Source organism: Asterias rubens, chromosome 16 (assembly GCF_902459465.1).
Source record: "Asterias rubens chromosome 16, eAstRub1.3, whole genome shotgun sequence".
Lineage (NCBI taxonomy): Eukaryota > Metazoa > Echinodermata > Asteroidea > Forcipulatida > Asteriidae > Asterias > Asterias rubens.
Window position 1 is genome coordinate 1587884 of NC_047077.1, and position 12986 is coordinate 1600869.

The following is a 12986-nucleotide window of genomic DNA, read 5'->3' on the forward strand; positions in this document are numbered from 1 at the left end:
GACTTTACTTTAGATAATTAGTTCCAAAAAATATTTGGCGGCCCGACGTTGCGACCCTAGCAGAGTCTTTTTTTTTTAAGGCCTTTTTTAGCCTTTGAGAAAGACTCTGCTATAATCGAAACGTCAGGCTGTATACCATACATACATGTAGGTCTTTTTGATTGATAAGCAGTTTGCAACAGGCAGTTAAGTTTTCTTAGATTTAGTTGCAACAATAGCACAAAAAGAGACAATCCGACAAATTCTCATGCAAAACTTATTACTGGTTTATTCACAACAAATATCATAAATGAGCATCTAATTATTATACAAAAGGTTGCATATGGAAATATTTGATAACAGGTAATGTCATACATTATCTTGGGTTCAGAATCGAGTATTTGAACATAATTGGAGGCATGTCAACGTAACGTGGCATAAAAAATACACCTCTGCAATTTGGTGACACATTACAGGTACATCTTCTCTCATTACAGTCAAGTCTTTTATAACAAGATTGGTGAGATAGGCCCAATTACCTCTTTTAAGAGGACAGTAAACAAATAAAAATTTAAGCAGAAATGAGATTTGAAACTTAAGAAACAAGTATAACCTCATTATACCAGTGCTCTTGGTAACAAAGGTTGACCATAGCCTTTGAATTGACCTGCAGCACACAAAGCATTTTGTCATGGTGCCCTGTGTTTTTGCTGTGGCGTTCTTTGTAAATTTCCAATACAGCCCTGCAGCCGATTTCACAAAACTTTACGCAACTGCGTAAGTCCCCATGTGCAACATTTATTGCGTAAGTTGAGCCATAAACGTTGCGCAAGTGGACTTACGCAGTAAAAAGTTGATGTTCCCCATCAAAAACTACATGTAAGTTCAAGGCATAAAACTGTAGAATTTGGTAACTTGTGTTTGCATAGAAACATTGAATTTCTAACATTTCAAGCCCTTCAAAAATAAACGAATGTGTTGGGGGAATGAGGCGGTAGGGATCCAACATAAAACTCGAATCGTTTGATTTTGGAGGATCATTGAGGTGGTATCCTACAAAATTTTACAGTATACAAAACAGTTGATTAGGAAGGATTCAGACATTACAGCAGTAGGGATCCTACAAAAAATACATTGTTGGATAAATTGAGAGAATTCATCATTCTGTTTTGTTTACTTGAACTGGCGAGATATCCTCAGTGTTTTCTTTTTTATCTATCTGAGGAATTTTCCTCACAAACGTTTACACATGTATTTGGTTCTTCCTTGATTTGATGTTCACCATTTTCACTGCAACAAACATTTACAAATGCAATTGGTTCTTCGTTGATTTGATGTTCACTACTTTCACTGTAACAAACATTTACAAATGCAATTGGTTCTTCGTTGATTTGATGTTCACTACTTTCATTGTTACAAACATTTAAACATGTAATTGGTTCTTTGTTGATTTGATAGTCACCATTTGGATTGTCACAAACATTTACACATGTAATTGGTTCTTCGTTGAATTGATGTTCACTATGTTCATTGTCACAAACCTTTACACATGTTGGTTCTTTGTTGATTTGATGTTCTTTATTTTCATTGACATTACGATAACTACTACAAGACGAGTCTTTGGAATGGATTTTCTGATGACTCGTTAGACCACTAATCCAAGCGAAAGCCTTTCCACAATTGCAAACAAAAGGTTTCTCCTGTGTGTGGATTCTATAGTGAGTTGTCAAACTTCCTCGTACACTGAACCCTTTACCACAGATATCGCAAATAAAAGGTTTTTCTTTAGTATGTGTTCTGTTATGTTTTATGAGATCACTGCTCCATGGGAAAGCTTTCCCGCATAGATTACAAACAAATGATTTCCCCTCGGTGTGAATTCGTGTATGCTCAACGAGACGGCTCCTATGTGCGAATGATTTACCGCAAACATCGCAGAACAGTGGTCCGTCTTGCGAGTGGATTTCTTTATGAATTGCTAGACGATGACTCTGGGGGAAGGCTTTCCCACAGATATCGCAAACGTAGGGTTTTTCTAGAGTATGGGATCTCTTATGTTCGGACAGTCTGCTGCCGTAAATAAAAGTTTTCCCGCAAAGGTCACACGCCAATGCATCCTCTGGATTGTGAATCCGTTGATGCTCGGCAAGTTTGCTTCTAAATGGAAACCCTTTACCACACAATCCACAAACATATGGTTTGATTTTGGTATGGACTATTTGATGCTTTTGTAGACCCCCACTCTGTGAGAAAGAACTACCACAAATATCACAGGCATAGGGTTTCTCTTTAGTATGGCTTCGTCTGTGTTTTGCAAGTCCACTGCTGAACGGGAAAGCTTTACCACAGAAGTCGCAAACAAAGGGTTTGTTACCCGAATGGACACGGCGTTTGTGCTGAGATAGACCGGCACTGCAGGAGAAATCTGTACCACAATCGCCACAAACAAACAGTCTTTCATGCGAGTGGGTAGTCTTGTGCTGTTTCAAATTGGCTTTTGTGGAGCAGGTCTTGTCACAGAGGTCACAAGAAAATGGTTTCTCTTTGGTGTGAACTCTTTGGTGTCGTTCAAGATGTCCTCGCTGCTTGCAGGTATAGTTACAAACGCCACATACATATTTCTTTTTCGGAGGTGGTGGAAGTTCTGAAGGGTCGAGGTAACTAACGTCTGAGATGCTACAAAGATATGGTATCTTACTGGTGAGGGCTGCTTCAAGAATGGAAGGTTGTTTTGTTGTCAATTCTATGTTCTCTGCACTATCACCCATCGTATGCCTTTCAACTTTTTGTAGGCGACACCCCAAACCTCAGTCTGTATTCAAAACAATTGCCTTCACTTGCCCAACTTATAGTGAAAGAAATCTACGCAGTTCGATGGTTGCTGATTGATTGTTTATAAATATGCTGCATTTTTAAGTAGAGGTAATGTTTACAACTCCTACCAGAAGTAGAGAAGAATGTCCTGGTGTTTTTATCTTCTGTCAGAGCCAAACTATCAAAAATGAAGAGCTTACATGTAGGTAACTTTCTGTTGGGGAAAATAACAAACGAAAAGAATGAAACTGTTAAGATGCTGAGCAGATAATAAAACTGTGAAAAACAGAGCTCTTTTGGACGCTACTCTTCTATGTAAAATAAAATCCAACAACATTATTTTGTTAATAATAAACAATAAATAAAAACCACCGCCGCAGAAATCAGGTATCTGTGTTAATATTGCCTGGGTCCAATTGCAAAAAAAGCCTGGACGTGGGTGTGTAAGAATGTAGTGTAAGCACAAAAACCTGCTAAGCGCAGGAAAATCTTGCTTCCCCCAAGTTGGCAAATAAATACAGGCTGACCAACACACCAAACAAACAAATCCATGCAGCCATTAGCCAACATTCCATAATACCTAATGATTTTGACATTATTGGTGTGACTACCATGTAGGGGTGCCCTAGCCCCATAAATCGGTCCAATCCACTCCATATCCTTGGCCCCAGCACCACTGATATCAAAATCTTTCGCTTCCTTGAAAAGCACGATCTGCATCATGAAACTTGCCGATCCAATGCTTCAGAAGTTGCAGATAGCCCTACACTTAGAATTGTTCAAATAGGTATCACAGGTTTTTAGTAAAAATCAAGTGAATTTTGAGTGTGATTTTTCTCAACTACTGCACTTTTATCGCTAATGCCGACAAACGTATAGACTTATCTGCACACACTTGTCCTGGAAAGAAAAGATACCCAATCCGTGCTTTGTGTACAAGCATACGGACACGCGTCTGGGAACTACGAATAATAGTTCCCCAATCCGCGCTTTGTGTACAAACAATGGACACGCGTCTGGGAACTACGAAGAATAGTTCCCAGACGCGAAAGATTTTGATATCAGTGGTGCTGGAGCCACGGATACGGAGTGGATTGGACCAATTTATAGGGCTAGGGATGCCCCGCTCATTTTTTTTTTGCTGAGCAAATTTGAAGGGGGTGCTAACTAAACAGCTTTATCGGACCGTGTTGGAAGAGTTTGTTTGTATGCATTCTACCTCCATGGTCCATGGTATGGTAGCCCACCTTGTTGAGCTGTAGTGTTAATGGGTCCGCTTTTAACATCGGTCTCATCACTGTCACCATTACATGGTGACAGTGATGAGACTGATGTTAAAAGCAGAGCCATTAACAGCTCAACAAGGTGGGCTAATGGTAATGTAGCCCACCTTGTTGAGCTGTAAATGGCTCCGCTTTTAACATCGGTCTCATCACTGTCACCATTACAGCCCACCTTCGATACATGTCTTAAACGCCAAGTTTTCAAAGGTCGCAAAATGCGAGGTAGTTTGATTGCAAATGTCTCCCTTTAAAAAAGTCCTATACTACTCCAACATACCTCATTTTATTCCTTACATCTGTGGAATTTATTTGTCAGAAAGAGTCTTACATCTGAGCTTACCTGTTTCTGGCAAGAAGAGAAGAAAAAGAAGGTTGAGACGATCCTATCCAAGCTCACGATTGTGGATTTGCGAAGAAAGAGATCTTATTTATCTCACTGCACCTTGCACTTTTTTGTTCTACAAGTGTGTTCATTCCCTCATTGAATTTTACGTGTTGACAGCACGAATCGCATAATAAATAATTGAGTACGAGGTTGATCCAGTACCGAGTGTCCAGTTGTTATCAACTGCAAGCATTGTAAACACGCGGGTAATAATGTCAACTCGTCCAACGTAAAGTAGTCAACTCGTACTGAAGCGAATTAGATGTACTCGCATGGGCGTCAATCTGGGGGTTTTTTAAGACGAGGGTGGGGGGGGGGGGGGGGGGGAGAACATCGTTTGTAAATCCAACGCCGTATATGAGGGGCTTAATTATTGTGACCAAATGAGCAGAACCATATAATAAGAGCAAAACCGTATATAGGCTTATAAGAGATATTCCATTCATGTTTACAAGGGCAAAAGAAGAGCAAACGAGGCAAAAGTCCTCAAGAGAAACGGTAGGCTTTCCGTGGCGCCCTCCTCCGGGAACGGGTCGAATTCGGAGCAAGCCCGCTCGTGGGTGCTGCCACCCACGAGGGTGTTGGTGACCGAACCGAGAGAACCTTTTTTGGTCCATAGTCCGGCGGATGGGGAGGGGTAAGTGGGCGCCCCAAATCCATAACATCTTACGTCTAATTTCTAAGTACAAAACAATTTGAATGATTTTTCGTAACCACCTAGCCCCTGTCCCCCCACGTTTGCTTGCGGCCTGTACGGCCGTCCTAAACGTCTCCCAACCGACATTGAGAGGATTTGTGGAATATCCTCTTACCTCGGGCTCTTGGCGATGGTTGGGTGTCCGCGATCCGCCTCTCCCAGCCGACGGCCGTGTCCGATTCGGTCAGAAATTTCGTGATCGCACAATATTATAGTCTAGGCGGATTTCTGAAAAAGAGCTCTAATTACGGTGATTGAGGCATTTTGGGGTAAAAGCAGGGAACCAAACTTTTTAATACATTTCAGGCGTGCTGATTCCGAAAAAAAATGGTTCCCAAGCGAAATTTGGAGTTTTTGACCATCTAATTTGCATAATCATATTTTTGACCTTTTTGAACCATTTTAAGCAAATCTCTGTAACATGACAATCAAAAATGACAAGAGTGATGCGTCAGTACCTAGATGTGGAAGGTCACAGAGTAGGATTAAAACATTCTGTCAGGCCAAGACCTGGCCAGCACACCTGTCCGCACCATCGATCCTGTCCACTCTCGGGACTGGAAGTAATGCTTTGCCATACGATTTACCATTAGCTTCCTTTAAAGGCTATCATACGATTTAGGTAGACTACCAATCTAGGCTTACGAGTTCTACCTACCCGGAATTGTGATCAGAGAGGTCCTTCTCCTAGGTATACTACCAATCTAGGCTTACATGTTCTACCTACCCTGGATGGTGATCAGAGAGGTCCTTCTCCTGGGTAGATTACCAATCTAGGCTTAGGAACTTTACCTACCTGGAATGGTGGTCAAAGAGGTCCTTCTCCTAGGTAGGTTACCAATCTAGGCTTACGAGTTCTACCTACCCGGAATGGTGGTCAGGGAGGTCCTTCTCCTAGGTAAACTACCAATCTAGGCTTACATGTTCTACCTACCCTGGATGGTGATCAGAGAGGTCCTTCTCCTAGGTAGATTACCAATCTAGGCTTGGGAACTTTACCTACCTGAAATGGTGGTCAAAGAGGTCCCTCTCCTAGGTAGATTACCAATCTAGGCTTACGAGTTCTACCTACCCGGAATGGTGATCAGAGAGGTCCTTCTCCTAGGTAGATTACCAATCTAGGCTTACGAACTTTACCTACCTGGAATGGTGGTCAAAGAGGTCCTTCTCCTAGTTAGATTACCAATCTAGGCTTAGGAACTTTACCTACCTGAAATGGTGGTCAAAGAGGTCCTTCTCCTAGGTAGATTACCAATCTAGGCTTACGAACTTTACCTACCTGGAATGGTGGTCAAAGAGGTCCTTCTCCTAGTTAGATTACCAATCTAGGCTTAGGAACTTTACCTACCTGAAATGGTGGTCAAAGAGGTCCTTCTCCTAGGTAGACTACCAATCTAGGCTTAGGAATTCTACCTACCCGGAACGGGGGTCAAAGAGGTCTTTCTCTTAGGTAAACTACCAATCTAGGCTTACAAGTTCTACCTCCCTGGAAGTGTGATCAGAGTTTTTCTTCTCCTAGGTGGCCTGTCTACCATAGCTGACGAGCCTAATTTGCTCGAAAATGATCGGGTTTTTCGCCACCATTTAAAATTGCCTTTTACACCTCTGCCAATCAGTTTAAAACAGGGTTTGGCGCATCAAACCAAGCAGTAGGAGTCTGCTTAGAAGAGGATAGTTCTCATGGGTTTATCCTCACTGTCGTTGCTAAAATTGCATCAGAGATGCAAATGTTTTGCAAAAACTCTATTGTAGGGATGCATCGATAGAGTAAAAAGTGATGAATGGTGAAATGTATTGGTAGTCACACTAGTTGATTTGCTGAATAAGCACGTGTAGCTATACCAACTCATTTGCATAAGCATCTGGCTTGCCAATGAACACATTACATGCATTGCCTGACCCTCAGAATATAGGTAAAAACATTTCTTTATCATGGTTATTTGCCTTTTTTCAGAGATGTTGAAAAAACTCATTTTTTTCTGCTAGGGCTGCCACTAATTTGCATATTGTTTTGTTAAAATTGCTTACCACTAATAATAACTTCAATTTTTTTTTCGTCTTATGAGATTTTCAAAACATGGGTGTAGCACTTCAATTGTCATCTTTGCTTTCCTAGTTACCGAGATATTGAAGAAAAATTATTTTTCTGTAATGGCGGCACTAATTTGCATATATATGATTATTAATTACCACTTATTACTTTGGAAATATTTTAATCCTATTGTGTGACCTTCAACATCTAGGTACAGACTCATCGCTTGTCATTTTTGCTTGCCTGGTTACAGAGGTTTGCTTAAAATGGTTCGAAAAGGTCAAAAATATTATTATGCAAATTAGATGGTCAAAAACTCAAAAATTCGCTTGGGAACCATTTTTTTCGGATTCAGCACACCAAATGAATGTGTTTAGAAGTCTAGACTAATATGAGAGAGGACGTAGTGATCCCCTGCGATCAAGGGCTCCTCGGGTGATGCGCATGTGCCCGAAGGTTGCGTAAAAACTACCGATTTTTGGCGTAGGTCCCGCCGGGAAGAGACGAGCTTTTGCCCTCGCCATCGGTTCGTGACGACGCACCCATGTAGGCCTCGGACAGGAGGGAAAAAAATTGGAAAATAAAAGTTGGACTTAGACAATTTTTCGGCAGAAGGTACTCCTCGGAATTTTTTTTTCACCGGGCCAGACGAAAAATCCCCCGTGCGGCATGACGAAAAATCGGCCGTGTACGCTCCCCCGGAGTGAAATTGCGAAAGTTCTCGGATGGGGAGGGGTAAGTGATAATGATAAAAGCGAAGACAATATTTTAAAACCCAATATAAATCTTTTGAGACACACAAGAAAACTCAAACCAAACTAAGTTTCATTTGTAATAATTATGATAATGATTTTATTTAATTAAGAAGTAGGTACGTAGCTCACATGGCAAATAAACAAAAGAGAACATAACTTGTTTACGTTAAATTAGTTTGATACCTCCCTTGTTGAATACATGTTTACAAATCCCAAACAGAATGGTCTAGTCCAATTATGGACCATTCCATTCAATTCATGGGCACTGAGCAATAGATAAATAAGAAATAACGGGATTATTATATGTTTCAAATTTTTCAACAACACTTCATTGGTTACTCTCACAGAAACACCCCTTGTGTAAAATGGAAAATACTACTATTGTTATACTCCGTTGTTTAATAGGTACAGACAAAATATGACTAAACTTGATAACTCTGGATATAGTGTAGAATGTTTACATGGAATACATTTTGATTACAACTCACAAATTTAATGTATTTTATTTTCTTTTAAAATATGCCCATTCAAATACATTACAAAAAGTGAAACAAAATGCAGAATTAAAATGAAAATTTAATGGATATATTAGTTGGTACTTTGAAATTGAATTTTTTTAAATACAAATTACAAAATGGTTGAAGATATTGAAATGAACCAAATCTATCTAAATTTAAGTTTTTATTTTAAATCAACCCTTTCACTCCCATCTAAAAGTATTTTTTGATATATTTTGTTGGACATTAAAACATATTTTGAGGATATTTTTTATTATTGTAACATTAAATAATTTTGACAAAGTCATACACTTTGTTTTGATTACGGTTTAAAAGATGGAAACAAATCTAAAAAAGATACCCAATGCATAAACATCATTTCATTCCTAGATATGAATGTTGTATACAATGTAGCTTACTACAGTTTGAACATTGCACTTTTTCAATTTAGGGCCTTCTAAAATAAATAAAGTCCTTTGGGGAAAGCTTGTGAATCTTTCCAATGATGGTTGATATTCACTGGAATGCGATAGATGCTGTAGACGGGTACTTTGAACATAACCACAGACTGTAATGACTTTAAACAAGGTACCATTCCAAGGGATATTGCATTTTTCATACATACATTCCTAACTGAATATGTATTGTGAAATATATTACACATAAACAGGTAAAACTCTTAAAAGTGGACAAGTTAACTTAAACACTCAACTATCCTTACTAACTTGCATAGCCAGGCTAGTTATGTATAACCCCCAAATCATCATCTAAAAGTAAACACAACTAAACCAAAAAATTTACTTGGTTTGTTTAACTTGGATTGTTAAAACTGTTTAATTTAATTAAGCTTAAGATCAAAAGTTGAAGGTTTATACAAGATTAAAGATACAGCTGAACATTGTACAAAGTACAGACAAACCAGCAGTCTTTGAACAGTTATAATCATGTATGCTTGTGATAAATCTGTGTTAACTTGGTTTAAACAACTGTTAACTACACCAGGATAACCAGACTAACTGGGGATAAAGTCAGTAAACTAAGTATTAGTAAAAGTACAGACAATCCAGCAGTGTACCTGTTATTACCCTAACGCTAACACAAAACTGGGAAAATTCACATCATCTTTTTCCTTCTTTCACTTAAATATTTGTTTAGTTTGGTCCCGTTAGAAGTCAAATACATGTATATGGTAAATGGATTGCTTATAATAGTGTACCTGATAAAGTTAACAATGCATACAGTGTGAACTTACATTATCATTATGGATAGGTAGCACTAATTAATAAACTGCTAATTAGGGAGATTGAGCGACACAACAATCACTTTGGATTCATAGACGACGCTCTTATTAGTCAATTGATGTAGTTCACACTTCACCAAATGATTATTTCTATGATTTACAATCAAAAACAAGTGAAGGTCTTGAAGCAAGTGTTGCAAGAGTCTTCTAAACAACGAATCAAGTACGTAACTTTGATAACAGACTTAAAGTCTATTTTTTAACAAAACATACAAAATATATCCATGGAAGTGCAAAATTCATCAAAAAGCTGCAACTGGAATATTTTCTTTGAGGATTTCTAAATTTGAATTGTTGAACTTTCATAAGTTCGTACAAAAAATTTAATTCTGGTGTACTAATTCTAGCGTGGATAACGGTTAAAGTACTACACCAACTGGGATATATACTTGCCTATGGGAGCTGCCAATCAAGAAACAATGATGTAATTTACTACTCCAAAGTGGATATATATCCCCTTTTCTTCAACCAATACTTTCCTAATCCTTTGCATGACACCTGTTTTTATTTTCGAGCTTCACTTAACTACCCTTATGGGGGATATTTGCATAAAAACATCTTCTGTTAAGTGACAGGCTCTTTATGATGCATATTATGTGCCAAAATACAGATACTTTGGGGATACAGTGTCCCCTTTATAGAGTCCTGACTGTAGATGAGACTGGTGCCAACTTAAGTGTTACATTGGGACCGTCCAAATGAAGCTTGGATCGCCAAAGTTATGTACTTAAACACAATAGGGCCAAGTGGACCTCTAAAGTAATTGTCAATCCTCTCAAGTTTCTCTCGACTTAGAACAGGGCTCATACATGATACACAGTAGGTCTTAGGTCAATATTTGAGAAAAACTTGAGAAGAATAAATTGTTTCCCATCACATCCACCCAACTGAAACCCTCCCACCAAACCAACAGCAGTCTAGTAGCACAGCATAATTTCACTGCAAGTGATGACAGACCATTGGATCCCAGCTATAATTGGGCTGTCCAACTATAGTTGGAACACTTCTAAAGCGGGGACCATACATGGACACTAGGTGTCAGCAGAGTAGCAAGGTAGTACCTCGAGGTACATCAACTGCTCTCAGAATTGACATAAACTTTAGCTGATTCCTTCCAACCTTAGCATTCATAAGTCTCTAATAGGAGATGTAACATCGTGCAAATGTTTGCGAAGTCTTGTTATTCTCTCATTTCAGGTGTAAATTCAGATGTTTTACTGAAACAGACAGTTATCACATGTGTGTTTGAAAGACAACGACAATCAATCCACAACTGAATCCTTATTCTGGCGAGTTGCAATAGGCACATGTTATTCCAATATATGGAGAGCCATGCAAAGTTAAAATTGAATGTGACAGAAAAATTGTCAAAGAGAGACTATATAGGCTTGTCATACATACTCATTTGGGTCTACATGTAGCATAGGTGCATCAAAGTAACACCTTTAACAAACAAGCAACCATTTTATAAATGTTGCAATATCACACAACAGTAAGAAAAGTAATAAAAACAAATTAGGCATTCTTGTAGTGCAATTAGAAGTTAAATCTGTGTAAAGCATTTATAAAACACAGAGTGAGCGGCTGGTGTTGGAGACTATACTTAACTGTTTAGGAGGAAGAAGCATTAGAACTTTTACACATTCAAAAGGGCAAGCTCATACAATATCATATTGTTCTATTGCTACATAACCATTCACCATTCATTGCATATTCATTGCCATTCAAATGAAATTATAAACTCTGAAAGGATGTTCTTACATTATACACTGTTATTTAAAACTGTACAGTAGTTAATATTTAAAACTGTTAATAGTGAAAGATTACACAAGAACACCGCACATATAGGCCATGTCATAAATATTCAGAAGTTAATTACATATTCATAAGATAATTTCACATTCATGAGGTTGATACATTATTCATGAATGACTACGATACAACAGTAATATCTTGTCTAATGGCGTTATATCCAGAAACAATAGCATTTATGTATAATTTACACACATCAATATGTTTATATATAAAATGTTAAAATATACTAATGGTAAAAAGTGATTATTTTATTATTCTTCTACTACACTACAATCTGCTGTTCTACATCTACTGAATATTATTATTGATATTTAATTGATATATTCTATTATCTTCTAGAGCTACATTGTGGAATCATTTTTTAGGCAACATTGGAGACCCTTCGTCGTTACATAACACTTCGGGCACCTCTTTATAATCATTACGTTTAAATAAATACTTTATACACAATACTGCCACCCTTTAGAACTCAATGGAATCTTCCTAAAGCTTATACTGAATTAAACAATTCAATTTCGCTTGGAAGTTTGGAAGACTCCACTGAGTTTTCAGGGTGAATATATAGTATTACAAAGACGGTATTTAAACATCTAAAAAGAAATTGAGTTAAATGAAGGGAACTTTTTGCTTCAAAAAATAACTAAAAGGATTGTTATAGTAAAAAGTTATTGTGATCAAATCTATAATTAGGAGAAATGGAGTTGACTTAGAACAGCATTGATAAATCTTGTATTCAAAGTTGAAATCATATTTAACGAGTTACCAACATTGATCATTGATTGGTGAAAATACAACAACTCTAGCTAGGGCCCGATAGAGTTGCTAAAGCAGTAAATAATGCTTAACAATTTTCTGCTTAGCGAAAAATTAGCAGGATACCACTTACTGATTGTAAATCAGAAATAGCATTTTAACTGGTTACCAAATTTTGGTAAGCATAATTCAGTTTTGCTTAGCTACTTTTTGTGCTTTTAGGAGCTCAATAAACTCGGGCCCGGATGTGAAATGGTGTACTTAAACCCAATATTGTAAGGCTGCAATCGTGTCAACCCTTCTGCACCTAATTATAGATTTGCCGTCTTTAAAAAATACACCAACAAATTTGCAAAGTTAGTTCCACAAAAAACATCAGAACAACTCACTACAAAATACACCTCATTTTACAATATTAAAGTATGTATTGCCAAGAAATATGTAAAATGTACAATATCTGAACACATTTTTTAAGTTGCACGTTTACTCCAAACGCAAACTGTGGAAAAAAGTACAGCCGGGGAAAAAAGACAAACCCTTTCTAGCTCAGACAAAATAATTAACTGCAGCTGCTGTGATTAAGTATGATCCAAAAATGTGACTTAATTAAAAGGTTGGTAATTTTCAGTCTAAAACCTGATTAATTGGGGTGTAATGGGGGAGAAGTTGGCCAGTG

At 37.9% G+C, this 12986-nt stretch overlaps 1 protein-coding gene across 1 annotated transcript; it reads right to left on the bottom strand.

Annotated features, from left to right (window-relative positions):
• Nucleotides 1-227: 227 nt before the first annotated feature.
• On the bottom strand, nt 228-4523 carry LOC117301137 (zinc finger protein OZF-like). The gene is made up of 2 exons (XM_033785028.1): nt 4417-4523; nt 228-3007 (listed from the first exon to the last, which is right to left on the bottom strand). Exon 2 carries the CDS (start codon nt 2745-2747, stop codon nt 1191-1193), a length of 1557 nt encoding a protein of 518 aa, XP_033640919.1. The 5' UTR covers nt 2748-3007; nt 4417-4523; the 3' UTR covers nt 228-1190.
• Nucleotides 4524-12986: the final 8463 nt, after the last annotated feature.